This window comes from Pteronotus mesoamericanus, unplaced genomic scaffold (assembly GCF_021234165.1).
Source record: "Pteronotus mesoamericanus isolate MK-2021 breed Mesoamerican mustached bat unplaced genomic scaffold, CSHL_Meso_final contig_116, whole genome shotgun sequence".
NCBI classification, from domain to species: Eukaryota; Metazoa; Chordata; class Mammalia; order Chiroptera; family Mormoopidae; genus Pteronotus; species Pteronotus mesoamericanus.
The window spans coordinates 9,277,654-9,291,642 of NW_026555027.1; the positions used below are offsets into that span (position 1 = coordinate 9,277,654).

Sequence of the window (13,989 nt, forward strand, 5' to 3'; positions counted from 1 at the left end):
TTTAATAATGTTGTCATTTTTTATTTTGCAACTTGTTATACTGTATTTTCAAGAATGGAGTAGCTTCTTTTAAAAAAATTAAGAAATATGAAAACAGATAAACTATTGAATTTCCCTACCTACCGTCCAGTGGAAGAATTAGCCACTGTAGACTCCTCTGAAGCCAGAGCTGGTGAAATTAAAAACTTCTGAAATTCTTAACTTGGGAACTGAAAAGGGAGATGGGAGGAAAATAGCCCTCAGAGGGGGCGTCGTGCCAGAGCCGCGCTGGGCCGCAGGGGCCACGCGCGGTGGCGGCGGGTCTGGATTAGCGCCATGTCCCTGGGGCGCGCATGGTTTCCCGGGGCACGGAAGGGGTGTCCTAAGATCTCCTTCACGCGCCTTTATCCTGATGGATGTTGAAGTGGTAGCGTTCTGGATATGTTGAGTTAATAAAATGTGTTATTACCTATGTTTGCCTCTCTCTCTTCACTTTTTCACATGGCTGCTAGAAAACTTAGAGTTGCAGATACGCTTGTGTTAGTGGCTCATGCGGACCCCGCTGTCGCGATTCTGAGTGGCCTCACTGGGGAGGTGCTCTGTGACCTTGGGCACGTCCCCCGCCTTCTCACCACTTTTACCCTACGTGGTGCTAGAAAAGTAAGACAAGAAAAAGAAATAACAGACACAGTGGAAAAGAGAAGTGAAATGGTCTTTAATCACACATGTAGAAAAGCCTAAGAAATCTGCAGCAAGCTACTAGATAGAACTAATAGGCAAGTTTAGCGAGTTTATAGGATGCAGGTCAGTGTAACAAAATCAACCTTATTTCTGTACACTAGCACTGGACAATTAAAATCTATAGTGAACACCACTTATAATAGGGTAGAAAATAAGAAATTCTTAGGGATAAATAAAACCAAAAATGTGCCAAGAGAAATGAAAGAAGACCTATATAAATGGGGAGCCATACTATGTTAATGAACCAGAAGACCTAATGTTAATAATACGTTATTCTACCGAAACTGACATATAGATTAAGTGCAGTTGCATCATAACACTGGCAAGTTTCTTAAAAGGAATTTATATGCTTATTTTAAAATTTACATGGAAATCTAAAGACCTCGCCTAGCCGGAATGATTTTGAAGAGACAGAAGACGACCTGGTTTGAAGGCTTCCTCCGTTGCTTCAGTGACCCAGACGTTGTGGAAAAGGCCAGCCTGGGGTGGACCGATCCCAGACACGAACCCGCACCTCCATAGTCAGTGTCCAGCAAAAGTGCCAGTGTGATTCAGTGAGGAAGTGATGGCATTTTCAACAAATGGCGCCATGATTATTGGACACTCATATGCAGAAACAATGAACCTTTGTCCTACTTCTTCCCACTTTATAAAAATGGATCACAAACCTAAGTGTGAATGCTAAAACTAAGATTTATAGAAGGAAAATCACACACACAGCAGAATACGGTTCAGCCTCAAAAACAAATATGCCTACAGCACGAATGAACCTGGAGGACATCATGCTGCGTGAAATAATCAGGTCACCAAAGGTCACATACTGTGTGATTTTACTCATGTGAGGTCCTAGAGGAGTCAGATGCTTAGAGACAGAGGAGGGTGGTGGGCGCCAGGGGCTGGGGATGGGGGGCGGGGGGCGGGGTGGGGACTGGGTTTCAGTTGGAAGATAAGAGGTTCTGGGGATGCACGGTGGTGGCAGTGAATGTGCCTAATGCCACTGAGCTGTGCACTTGGAAATGGTTAAAATGGTGAATTTCATGTCTCTTTTACCACAATTTAAAACGAACAGAAACAAGGACTAAAGGTAGCCAGTGGGCTTGGGGCTTTGCCTTTGAGTCGCGGCCTTGGGTGGGCTGGAGCGAAGGTGGGCTGTCCTGGACGGGGGCTCCCCGGGGTGTGGGAGGGCGCGAGAGTGCGGGTGAGGTCAGGGGAGCTGCTGTTCTGGGAAGGGCAGGGCCTGGGGGCTGTTCGGCTCCGCGCGCCTGGCAGGAGGAGCCCCCCTTCAGCTGCTCCCGAGAGCCTGCGGGGAGGTCGAGGTTGCTCTGCCGTCCTTCCTGGGGTGTGCTCATTTGAGAGCCATCTGTGGGGCCTCTTTATCAGGCAGTGGCAAGTAACGGCTTGGCGAGGCCCGGCTAGGCCACGCCCCTGGTGGTCACTGAAGGTAGTGGAATATTCAGTTCACAGGGAGATCTGGTTCACTCATAAGTTTATCATTCAGGTCAGTGTCCCTGATGTGCAGGGGTGTGGTCACCAGGAGTCTTCCTGCAGAAGGAAGGACATGTGTTTGTGCCTTTCACTTTCAGGCCTTCAAGGTGGAAACCTCTAAGGACGGTCTCTTCCACGGGCTGTGCTGATCCTGGGCCTCGGTGAGTTAGAAGCAGGCGCCTGGCCTTCAGTGGCATGTGTGTGCTCGTGTGTCCGTGTGTGCATGTGTGCCCTTGCGTGTGTTTCTGTTCCCTGGCGCAGCTCTGGAGTGGGTCCTGCCCTGTGATGTGGTCCTGGCTCTTGCTGGCAGATGCAGAAGGCCATCTGCCTTGAGAGCCAGGCTCACCGAGCTAGCTTTGGTGACATTGAAGGGACCTTTTGGGGGCACAATTGGGCCTTAGTGCATGTGACTGATTTTCTTAAAGGGGTATATACTTTGAAATTTTTTTACAACCAAAGGATATTTACTGATCAGTCCCCGTTTGTCCAGAATCCAAATGAAGAAGCTCAGGTATGTGGCCTCGACCTCCTCTGTTCCTTCCTGCAGAGATGAGCTGGGGCCCAGGCTGCAGGTGCTGCTGGCTCCCAGGGTGTCCCCGGGCATGCAGCAGTGGGTGTCACCGCAGCAGAGCTGGGCGTGGCTTTGCCAGCAGACCCCGAAGTCTGAGAGTCTCTCTGAGATGGATGTAGCTGCCCAGCTTAGACGTCCAGGGTTGGCATGTGACCCCGAGGTCTGCATGCACGCCTGCCAGGAGGGGGCCTGTCAGCACGGGGCGGCCGGCTCCTGGGGTCGCCCCCCTCGGGGCCCAGCGATAACCAGCAGCCCTGGCGAGGGCACTGAGTCAGGGGTGGGAACAGGGGCACCTAGTCAGCAGAGCTGGGGGCTCTGTCCCCAGGCCTGTCTCACAGAGCGGCCCCCAGTCACCCCGACCCCCCCTTTCTGTCCTCTGTGTCCGGACTCCGGGCAGTCCGGGGCCCTCCCTTTGGGCCCCATGCTGACTGCCTCCCTTCTGCGCCCATACTCGTTCTCGGAATCTGCTACCATTGGGTGAGTGAGTGGCAGGTTCCTTTATGTTAACCACGCCTTGACAAGGCGGCCTCCTGCCACTTGTTCTTTGGGCTTGGCATCATCTCTCTTTTAAAGTGCCCTCTGTGAAGAGCAGGTCCCAGCCGCCATGTCTGGAAGTTGGTGTGTTTCACTCATAGTTGCCAGTTCGCAGGCAGGCGATTTAAGCTCCTGTGTAATAATTACAACAGTGCACTGATAGCTACTGTTTGGTAAAAACAAACAACTCCTGGGATATGAGTAGGACTGATGCAACCCGATGCCAGTCTCGCACTTTTTATATTTATAGTCACGACTCGTTTAAAATAATGTTGCTGAAATATATGAACTGAGCACTGGAGTAGTGCCTTCATTTTCAAATTAAAATCACTTTGTTGAGTGTCACTTTAGAATTAAGTATTTTCTTACACATGCCTATTTGGTAACTGTTAACATAAATGCGATACAAGTGGCAGTTCCCAGTACTCTGAGCTTTCATCTCCAACAGTCTGAATCAAAAGTGTATTTGCTTTGTTTGCTTGTTATTGATTTAATAGACAGCTTAGGGTTTCAACTGTTAAATTGTTGAGAGCTGCTATTGTGTGCAAAAGAAAATCGCAGCTACATTGTGTCCTAGGGCTGAGCTCTCGGTGCATTCCTTTCTTTGCCTGTCTCATCACCTGGCAATGGGCGGAGGTGCCTGGGGCTGCGGGGATTCTCTCTCACAGCTGCCTGGGGTGCCGGGCTGCAGGGGCTGTGGATAGCACCAGCGTGGGGTCTGTGAGGCACACAGCATCGTGCACAGCAGACACGCGTCCTCCACCACGGTTTGTTTGGGGATGGGGGAGTGGCCTGAGGTCACTAGTCATCCGCAGGACCTCTCCCAGAAAGAGAATTTGGGGAGATTGGAGATGGAAATCAGTCTGGTTTCCCTGGCTTTGGGGGATAGAGCCCTCACTGTTCTGTAACAGCTGAGGGCTGGGAAGAAGGAAGGGAAAAAAGGAACAGCAAGTTGGAGGCATTGTGCTTTTTAGGAATAGTAATAGCCACAGGGCGACCCCCAGATCAGATTTAGAACCCAGCATCTGGTGGAATGAACTCACAGTCACATAGTGAACCGCCTTCAGTTATAAATGCACAACTTACCTTTTTACAGAGGCAGGCAAGAGACAGCAAAACTGACCAGCAGCCCCCCCCCCCCGCCCCCCGCAAACCAGTGATGATCAAAACTGAAGTAGAGCAAAGCACTCATTCACGGCCTGAGAGCCTCTCAGAAGATGTCCAAACGTCTGGTGAACTTCTGCAAAGTTGTGCAACTTAGTCGTCAGAGCAATGACAACAAAAAGCCGCAGGCATGGTGTCTGTGCAGCCCTGACGGCCACTGAAAGGGACAGATAGGGGGGAGCTCACGCACTGTGGCGGCGGTAACTCGGTCCAGTCGCTTCGGGAAGCCTTGATGATGGATGGTGCGTGTGGGCTCTGGGCTGGGCACTTTGAGAGTCCCTCGTCATTCAATTCTCTTCCCATCTTTGTGGAGCAGATTTTATCATTTGGGTTTTCAGATGAGCGCATGGGCTCAGGGTAAGCGTTTCACCTATGCTTACGCCCCAAGGGGCCACGCTGGCTTCGGAGCCCCTCTGCTGTGCCCCGGCTGGGAGCGCGGCCATCTTGTCCCTGGCCTGTGCCAGCCCGCTGGCCGGCAGGGAGCAGCTGCTGCCCAGGGCCGGGAGGACCTCAGCCGGGCGGAGTGCGCTGTGGACACAAGGCCCTGGCGGCTGTGTGCTCCCGAGACTACGCTCAGCTCGGCCTCTTGGGCAGCCGGCGTGAGTAGTCCCTGTGCTCAGGGCCCCTTCGCTGGCAAGTGGTGGGATAGATCGTTGCTCCTCTGTCACTGTTAGAGCAATTTGAGCTCCTGCTTGTTTTCCACTAATATTTCTTTCAAGTTTTAAGAGGACGTGAAGGTTTTCCTTAGTCTCTCTTAGGCACTAACATTGGAATGGGGCCTGTCCCCTGTGCTTATTGCATGGGCTCCTCTCTCCTCCCTCTGCCCGGGGGTCAGGAGCTGGCTTCCCGCCTTCCTGGCTGGCTGTGGGCGTTGTTTCCAGAGCTTCCAGGCTGGCCCTGGACCTTGCTCTGCGCATCTGGAGGGTGCGATGGGATGGGGAGCAGGGGACCCCTCTCCTGCAGGGAGTGTGAGGGTGGAGAGAGAGTCCCAGGGAGACCAGGACTGGGGACCTTCGGGAGACCCAGAACACATGCTGGGGAAGGTGGAGCTGGTGTGTGACGTGCTGGTCTCTCATGATTAAGACAAGCAGCGTCCCCTCTGGCCGGGATCCCACTGTTTTGTGAATTCTAGAGTGCGGGGAAGCCCGAGGACTTGCGGGGGGCAGGGTCAGTGCTCCCAGCCCCTTTCTGCAGGACCAGGGTTTGGTCCGCGGCCGCAGCGGGCGTTTGGTCCAGGCGGAGGCCAGGCTGGTCCTGCGCTCCCGCCGCTGTGTGTGCTGCGAGCCCCCGGGGAGTACGGCCACCCCCCACGGCTCACGGCTGATGCGGCCTCAGCCCCAGGGCCTGGGTGGGTAGGGGTCGGGGGAGGCCGGTGCGTTTGCCACCGCTGCCTGCCCGGCGCCCCATGTGGCTGTGTTTGAGCTTCTACTTGCTCTCTGAACAAAAGGGCTTGGACTTCAGCAGGACAGCTTGTGTGTAGAGAATGCGTATCTTCTGCAGTGTAAGCTCTTTTCCTTAAAAAAGCCCCAACCTTTTCGGTGTTCAGGGTGACTGGTTAAGCTGTCCTCGCCACTGCCCAGACAAAAGGTGCGGGCTTGGTCAGCAAGCAAGGTCATTTCTTTCTTACCATTTATGTTTTTGTTATAGAAGTGATATGTGCTTAATAAAAATTAAATGCAGAGCCAAATTTAATAAATAATCAAAATTTCCTTCACTAGTTCATCCCGGATCCCATGCTTTTTCCTGGAGGGAAGGCCCATTACTGGTTTGTGGCTTATCCCTCCAAAGCCTGTAAAAACACACCTAAGGATGGACAGACACACACACAGCTTCTAGAAACGTGTTTACGTCACAGTGCATGTCTGGGCACCTTGATGTGACGGGTCTGGAAGATTTTTTGTAGTAGGTCTGCCTCATTTTTTATGTATGTCCTAAAGAACATGGCTGGCTGTACCTGGAGCGCACACACACATTGTGAGACACGTCCGTGTGGTAGTGTCAGAGCGCAGGTCTCTGACGATTGCTTTATGAGGACCAGAGTGTGCTTTGAAGACCGGGACGCAGGTGTGGCTTGGCAAGGTGGTGAAAGTGACGCTGGTTCCCATGAGGAGGGACTGGCTGGGATCCTTTGACACCTTGGACAGTGTCCGTGAAGGGGGTGACGTTGGCCCTGGTGGCACTTCGGGTTCAGTAAGTGCCCCCTGGCCCAGGTGTTCGACCCCTGGGTGGCAGGCTTTGCCTCCTGCTGCTGTGGAGCCCCCTGTCTCTTTCTGTCCCTGGCCAGTGCTGTCAGTGAGTTGGCAGGGCTGCCGGCAGTCTTTTCATGGAGAGTGGCTGGACCAGGTTCCTTTCCCAGGGAGGAGCTTCTGTTTTCTGGAACATTCCACCCCGTGTTCTCCTCCTGGAGTCCACATAAAGCACTGTGTGCGTGCAGATTCACGTGCCTTTTGTTGTTTGGGTCGTGAGTGCTCATGGGCAGAGCTGCCTTTGTGCACACATCTAACATGCAGGCGCGGCAGAGGCCCCGGGTCAGCCACCATCTTGCCTCACAGACACCGCGTGCCTGGCCACTCCTTGTCTCTTGGGCACTAGAACGGAACACCGAAGCGCCTCTAGAGGGGCCGCGCCTGGGTGCACCAGAACCTGCTGTGCTGCCCGTTTGGCTTTGCGCTGAGGGCTTCCAGGTGGACAGGACCGTGGAGCAGAGCCCTGGGGGCCGCGTCCCACGCAGCCCGGTTTCTTAGCCGCCCTCTTGACTCGGCCCTTGGCATGGCCTGGGCTTTTCTCCCACTCGCTCCCATGCGGACTGAAAAGAGGAGGTGAGTCCATAGGCTGCCAGGGCCGAGCCGGGAGGGTGGTCCAGCCCTAGGCATCAACGGAGGGAGCCAAGCAGGCCTGGCACACGAATAAATGTCATGCACATGTGGCCTCTTCTCATTTTTAGTGCCCCTTTGCTCTCTTGCCTGTCGCTCCAAAGTGAATGCCTGTCCGGGAGGTGAACTGGCTGCTTGCGGACCCGGAGGACGGAAGGTGGCCGCCGTGAGTGGGGCAGCGTCCGTATTCTACCCGCAACCTCATGCAGCTCTCTGATTTTCCGATATGTGCCTCAAGAACTTCTTGGGTTTCCTGTGTAGACGATCATATCTGTGAAGGACAAAAGCTGTGTAACCCTTGTTTCTCTCAATCTGGCCTTATCGCGGTGGCCTGAGTGAGTCCCCGGGGGTGGGGTGGGAGCCTTGAGGGCGACGTCCTTAATTGTGAGGGGGGTTGAACTTCCTCGCCTGCCTTTCCTGAGTCCAGTGAAATAGTTGTGTTTTCTTCTTTTTTCTCTTATTGTCAATAATTAGATTAATTGTTTTTTGACGGTAAACTGTCATCATTGATTTTTTAACTGCATGGCTAGAGTTGGTCTGCTAATAGATATTTATTGCGAGTATTTGGTCTCTGTTCTTGCCGGATGGGTTTGGTCGTGCTGTTCCTGCCATTTCCTGGAAAGCCTCCAGCGTTTCTCATTCAGGAAATGCTGACTTTGGGGCTGGACGTGGTCGCCTCACGGGGGACTCTATAGTGGGTGTGTCACCATCAGGGGATGCATATAATGAGCGTATTTAGTGTTTTAAATTGCTTCTCCTTTATGGAGTGGTTTATGTTTTGAATCAGGAAATGAGGTTGGATTTTGTTAAATTACCTGACCTGCATTCTTCTTAAAGAAATATAATGAATTTTAGTAATAGGGTTCCCCCCCCCCCCCCATCAAACCATCCTTTTATTCATGGAACTATGTGTGTGTTATCTTTCTAATGTGCTGTTAGATTCTGTTTGCTAATTTTTAAAGGAATTTTTGTATTTATGTTCATAAGTAAGGAGCAGTGGTTCTCCAACCTTTGGTCTTTTTACAGTGTTAAAATATTATTGAGGACCCCAGAGAGCTTTTGGGTTTTTTGTATCTGTTGTGGCCCTCAGCTGGGGGACATTTGCTGGGAATGTTTTTTGGTTGATCTGACTGGTTGGGGTGGGGGCTGCTGGCCGGCACCAGGTAGAAGCCAGAGATGCTGCTACACATCCTACACGCATAGGACGGCCCCGCCACAAAGTGTCTGGTCCAAAATGCCAGCAGTGCCATGGTGGAAATCCCCTGCTGTCAATACATATACTATTTTAGAAATTAATGCTGAGAACATTTAGAAATATTTAGTAATGCATTTAAAATAGCAGCAATAGCTCTCTTCCATTTCTCCCGGGGTGAGGAACCAGGAGCCGCCGAGTCTCCCGGTGGCGACACCGTGTACAAGGCGCAGCAGGGATTCCGGCCCCGGGAGCCGCGCAAGCGCGGGGAGCGTTGGGAGACGGGGGAGCTGCAGATCAGCTTGAAGAACTGTGGCCCTCGGCAGGATGGAGGCTTCTTGGGCACCTCAGGCTTAAGTCTCCTCCCCACCCCAAGCTCTCCAGCGTGTCCTGCAGGACCAGCAGCGCTGTGACGAGGCCACGGCCGTGGACGTCTCCCATGCGGACATCAGGCTGCTGAAGAAATTCAGCAAGAATGAGACGCTGGCCGGGAAGTAGGAAGCCTTTTTGGCTTCAGAGCCTCTGACCAAGCAGGTGCCACGCATGCAGGGAGCAGGCCTGAATGGGGCTAGCAAGTTCCCCTCCTTGCTGACCCACGGCAGGAGCTTGGTGGTGAACGTTGGTGTGAAATCCACAATCGAGTTCCAGATGAAGAAGGTGGTGCGTCTGGTGGTGGCTCTTGGCCCCGTGAAGGTGACAGATGATGAGCTTGTGTACAACGTTCTCTTAGCTGTCGGTTTCCTGGTGCTGTTGCTCAAAAAGAACTGGCAGAACGTCCAGGCTTTATACGTCAAGAGCCCAGCGCCCGTACTAAGGCACAGCCTAACAAACCGTACTGCTACCACTTAAAAAAAGAAAAAAAGAAGCAGCAATTAACCCATTTAATGTTAACATAAATAACCTTTTTTATAAAGGAACTACATTTTTCTAAACTGAAAAAATGCAGTGAAGGCAGGGCATCGTTGAATATTTTTACAAGGTAATTAATCTGTTTAATATCTGACCTAGCGGGAGACGGCTGAAATGGCCTGCGTCTGCGTTGGTTGGAGGTGTCTAAGAAACTCCTGCCTCCCCAGCACACACTTGGGCAGCAGGGCTCCCAGGTGCCCTGACGGGGCCCTCCCATCCACCTGAGAGCCGCCCATGAGACGAGGCCCCGCTGCCTTCATCCTTTCGCTGCGAATGTAATGCCACACTCGCTTTGTAAAAGGCATTTGGAAGTTTTCTTTCTTTGTGGATGTTCTGGAAAAGGTTAAATAGTGTGAAGATAATCTGTTCTTGCAGGATTGGTGGAATTCTCTTGCGAAGTCATTTGGGTTTGGTCTCTTTCATTAGATACGGCAGATATCCCTTTTCATTCTGTAAGAATAGGTCTTTTCAGACTTCCCATCTTTCCTTTGTTCATTTTTTTTGTTATTTTTTTCCTCCTAGAAAAGTATCCACTTCATCTAGGTTTCCAAATTTATTTGCGAGGAGATACGCAGTTATTTCCATGATTAAAAAATATTTTCTTTTGATGGTTGTTCCCTCATAGGCATTTTATTCTCCTTTTTCTTGATTAGTTTTTTTATTGCTGTAGGTGACTTATCTGTTTTGTTGACTTTTTTAAAGAAACCATCTTTTACAAACATTAATTAGAATGCTTTTTCCTAGTTCATTATATTTTGCCTTTCCCTTTATTAATTCCTTCAGTTACTTTGTAATTTTCTTCTAATTTTTTGTATGGGAGGCTTAACTCTTTTATTTTCATGCTTTCATTCCTAAAGACTTAAAGTATTTAATGTAGTAAATTCTCCTCTGAGCACTGCTGTAGTTTTCTAGAAATTCTAGCGGGTTTGGCTTCTCCGTCCCCTGGAGAAGAACGGAGAATGTTTACATTTTGGGCGGGGGTGGGGAGGGGGGGGCTTTCGCTGTTTTCTGATTGTGTTATGAATTTCTAGATAATATTGTTTGTATTATAATCACTGTTTGGAATTTGTTGAATTCCAAACAGTGTTGTTTAATCTATGGACACTGTGAGTGTTTCCATGAGCGACTGGGAGAAGATACGTCCCTTCTAATCAAGTGCAGATTGGTTGTGTGTGTGCTTTGCGCCCACGGCGCCGATCTTGCGGCTGCATCTTCCTGTGTAGCCCTTCTTGCTTCCTGGCCGCTCTTCTGTCTCGGATGGAGATGTAGCAAAGTCTCTTACAGTCAGCGTGCTGTGATTTGTTTCTGTGGTATCCTTGTCACTTCTGCCTCATGAAATGTGCTGCTGGGTTATTTAAAGCCTGGATATAAAATCATGATGCTTCTTTAAGAATTTTAGTTCTAGCTTTATAAATATTCCTGGTTTGTCTTCTGTAGTGTTACTTGGCCTGGTATTTTATTCTTCGATACCAAGAATTCGAACCCTCTTTATTTGCATTTTTCCAATGTACATTTATTCATTGTTTTCAGCCCTGCTGACTTGCTTTGGTCAAGGTTATTTCTCTGCTAACCTGCCGAGTGGGTTTTGTTCTGTAAAGGGTTTCCCTTTTTTGGTAGGTGATCGCCGCCACTGTGAGTTGATCAGTGCTGTCCACGTGTTTGATCTGTGCTGTTGGTATTTGTGTGTTTGGGGGTCACAGGTAAAGTGCATGCCCACTCACGAGCATGCGGACAGTGCACGTGGCCTCTGCCCTTCGCCGTTCCCATTGTTCTGGTTGTGTTGTGTTGTGTTGTGTTGTGTTTGGTGGTTGACCTGCCAGCTGGGGAAGCATGTGTTTTGTGTTGGTGGTTACCTGACCCGAGCCTGGTACAAACATCATTCTATCAGATCCTTCTTCCCTCCTTTTGGAAAATATCTGTTGTTTCTGAACCAAGAGCGACAGTAAAATACCCCACGCCTCCCGTTCCCGGGGCCCGGCCTTCCTGAGCGCTCACCGGTGCGCCTCCTGCGCACCCGAGCTTTGCTCGCCCACCTTGTCAGCTGCGCTGCCCTCCTCTTCCCGCCGGTGTCTCAGAAGTGGCGGTGGGTCCTTCTGCCCCACCTCCCAACACGCCCTTGGGCTACCCGGTTGTCAGAGCACGGGGCGCTCAGCGCTCTCCGCTTAAGCTTCTTTCTCCAGGGAAACAAATCACACGTAGCTCATCCCCGGGCCTTGGCAGCTCAGGCGTGTCCCCAGCTCAGTCGCAGGCAGAGGTGTGGACTGTTAGCAAGTGGGGCCACTTGTTGCTGTGGCCCAGACCTGTTCATCTCTCCCAGACCTCTTGCTTTCAAGTTGATTTTACAATCTGATTTTGTTGTCCAGTATTTTTGAGTGGGTGTTTGTATGTATTTGCCTTTGATTTCGCTTCCATCTTTCTGTGACATACTTTTAGTTTTGTCTCTTGTAAATCCAGCAGATGGCTGGATTTTTAACCGCTGCTTATACTCACTGTGGTTACTAATATAGTTGGACTTTCTACTTGATCATCATCATTGTTAGTTACCATCCTTTCCTTTGCGTCCCTGTCCTCTCATGCATTTAACCTATTAAATCCGCTCATCTGTTTCCACCATTGGAGTGATACCCGTGCAGGGAGGCATGGGTGACTGCTTGAAGCTCGTCGCTGTCTCTTTCTTCCCAACTACTGCAAAGGCCTTAGAACCAGGGCGCTGGCTCCACAGTATTTTAAAACCCGCGTTTCCTGGGCACTTGCAGCACCATGGCAGTGTGTGCGCTGATGCCCACTCACCGTTTTCCGCCTCTGCCCCGGAGCGCACGGCCATGCGTCCTTATGAGATTGTTTCTCCATTCCAAGTGCCACACAGCTGTGATGCAGCAGGCCCAGCGGGCCCAGCGGGCGCGGGTCTGGTCCATGCTGACAATCGCCATCACCCCTCCCACACCGCTGAGCGTGGGGACCCTTCCCGAGGCAGCTTCCTGGACTGGCCAGCAGGTGTGCTGTTTTCGGGTCCATGCGTGTGTGTGCGTGTGTCTCCCTGTGTGAGGGTCGGACTCGGGGTGAGAGGGCACGGAGCTGCTGGTCCTGTCCCAGCCCAAGTGGCCCTGAGAACTTGATGAGACACTGGGCTTTATCAAAGTGATGAACAGCTTTGGCACGGTTCAGTTATTAGGAGCCTTTGACAAGTTTTCAGTGAATAATAAAACGAAGGGTCGATGGCTATCCTTTGTTAATTAGTAATTAGCTCCACGCTGCGGATTCTCTGAGCTGACTTGTCCAGGGAGGGTGTTTGTCGTTTTCTTGATGAGACTCTAACTTCTGCATTCCAGGGGCGAGGTCCACGGTGGGGAGGGTGGGCATGTCCTCCCAGCCGCAGTGTGGGACAAGCGGCAGAGAACATTCCCTGAGCGCCCAGAGACCAGCAGCAGGTATGGTGTCAGGACATCTTTTTACTGAATTCCCTGGATCTTGATGCCGTTTTTGTGAAGGTTTAACAAATACTGGATAGATTATTGTAAGAATCTGAACTTCTTTATTTGGGGTAAATGCTGTCTAATGAAGAAGATTTGCTTTTGGAAATTGCAATTCTTAACCCCACGGTCTAGGCGAGGAGCGGAAACATGTGCTGAGAGGGGAGGTTGGGATTGTCGGTACAAGGAGGAGGTATAGGGAGGAAGACATTCATGTGTGAATTTGGGCTTATTTTCTGTGGTGTAGGTACTTAACATAGTGCATGCTGGAAAAAAACACCATAACTAGCAACACATGTTCTTCAGAAGTCACATTGCTTATAAAGAAGCAGGTGTTTAAGGCTTCGGAGACCTGGATAGCTGTGAAGTAAAGACAGACATGGGTAAAGACATTTCCATGGTTGCTGGAAAGTTCCATTGGTCTTTAGTTTGGCACCTCGGAGTGCATGTGATTGCTGGTGAGCAGAGGACTTGGACTTGGCGAGGCTCCTGCAGGCCAGCCCCCAGGAAGGCGGCTCCCAGCGGTACGGGCGTGCAGGGCTGACCTTCCTGCCGCCGGGCAGCATAGGTCCTGTTGGGAAATTACCCACTTCAGCCGAGGGCCCAGCATGTGCCAGCGCCCCCCTTGCCGTTGAAGGGCAGGGGTGACTGACCATTAGACCTCCGTGCCTTTGAGGGAGGTGACACAAAGTAACGTGAAACGTGCTTGAAGTCCCACTTTCGACCCATTTGTTCTTCGTGGGTTTCTAGAGCCCTGGGGCCACATTTTAGTGGGCAGCCGGGGAGGCTAGGCAACCGTAATAAAGAAATAGATGTAGGAGAAATGCCAGAGGACCCTGCTGAGAGGGATTAAGTGGGCGTGGCAGAAGGATGGGCAGGGTGGTGCTGAAGGAGAGCAGGTGATCTGCGGCAGAGAGAGGCAGGGAGCAGACGTTCCCAGCAGGAGCAAGCCGGGCAGGCGGGCGGGCCGGAGCTGGTGGGGGCCGGTGGGCAGGCCGGTGCTGGTGGGGGCCGGAGGACGCAGAGAGCAGGCCCCGCAGGCCAGGGCGCCCGGCTTACTGCACACACGGG

General features: G+C 51.5%; 2 protein-coding genes across 7 annotated transcripts in view; both read left to right on the forward strand.

Annotated features, from left to right (window-relative positions):
• The window catches only part of AGPAT3 (1-acylglycerol-3-phosphate O-acyltransferase 3), a 78,615-nt gene that overhangs the window by 15,488 nt on the left and 49,138 nt on the right, over window positions 1-13,989 (forward strand). For 4 of the 6 annotated variants that reach the window (XM_054578820.1, XM_054578807.1, XM_054578845.1 and 1 more), the window contains exon 2: window positions 2,304-2,366. The exons of the other annotated variants lie outside the window; for them this stretch is intronic. The gene's annotated coding sequence lies outside the window, so the exon portion shown is untranslated. The remainder of the gene's footprint in view (window positions 1-2,303; window positions 2,367-13,989) is intronic. 6 annotated transcript variants of the gene reach the window in all.
• Window positions 3,198-9,554, forward strand: LOC129073856 (60S ribosomal protein L10a-like). The gene is given in 5 exon segments (XM_054577528.1): window positions 3,198-3,253; window positions 4,863-5,073; window positions 5,669-5,822; window positions 8,687-8,927; window positions 8,929-9,554. Coding segments are annotated over 5 exon segments (1,122 nt in total). The 3' UTR covers window positions 9,389-9,554.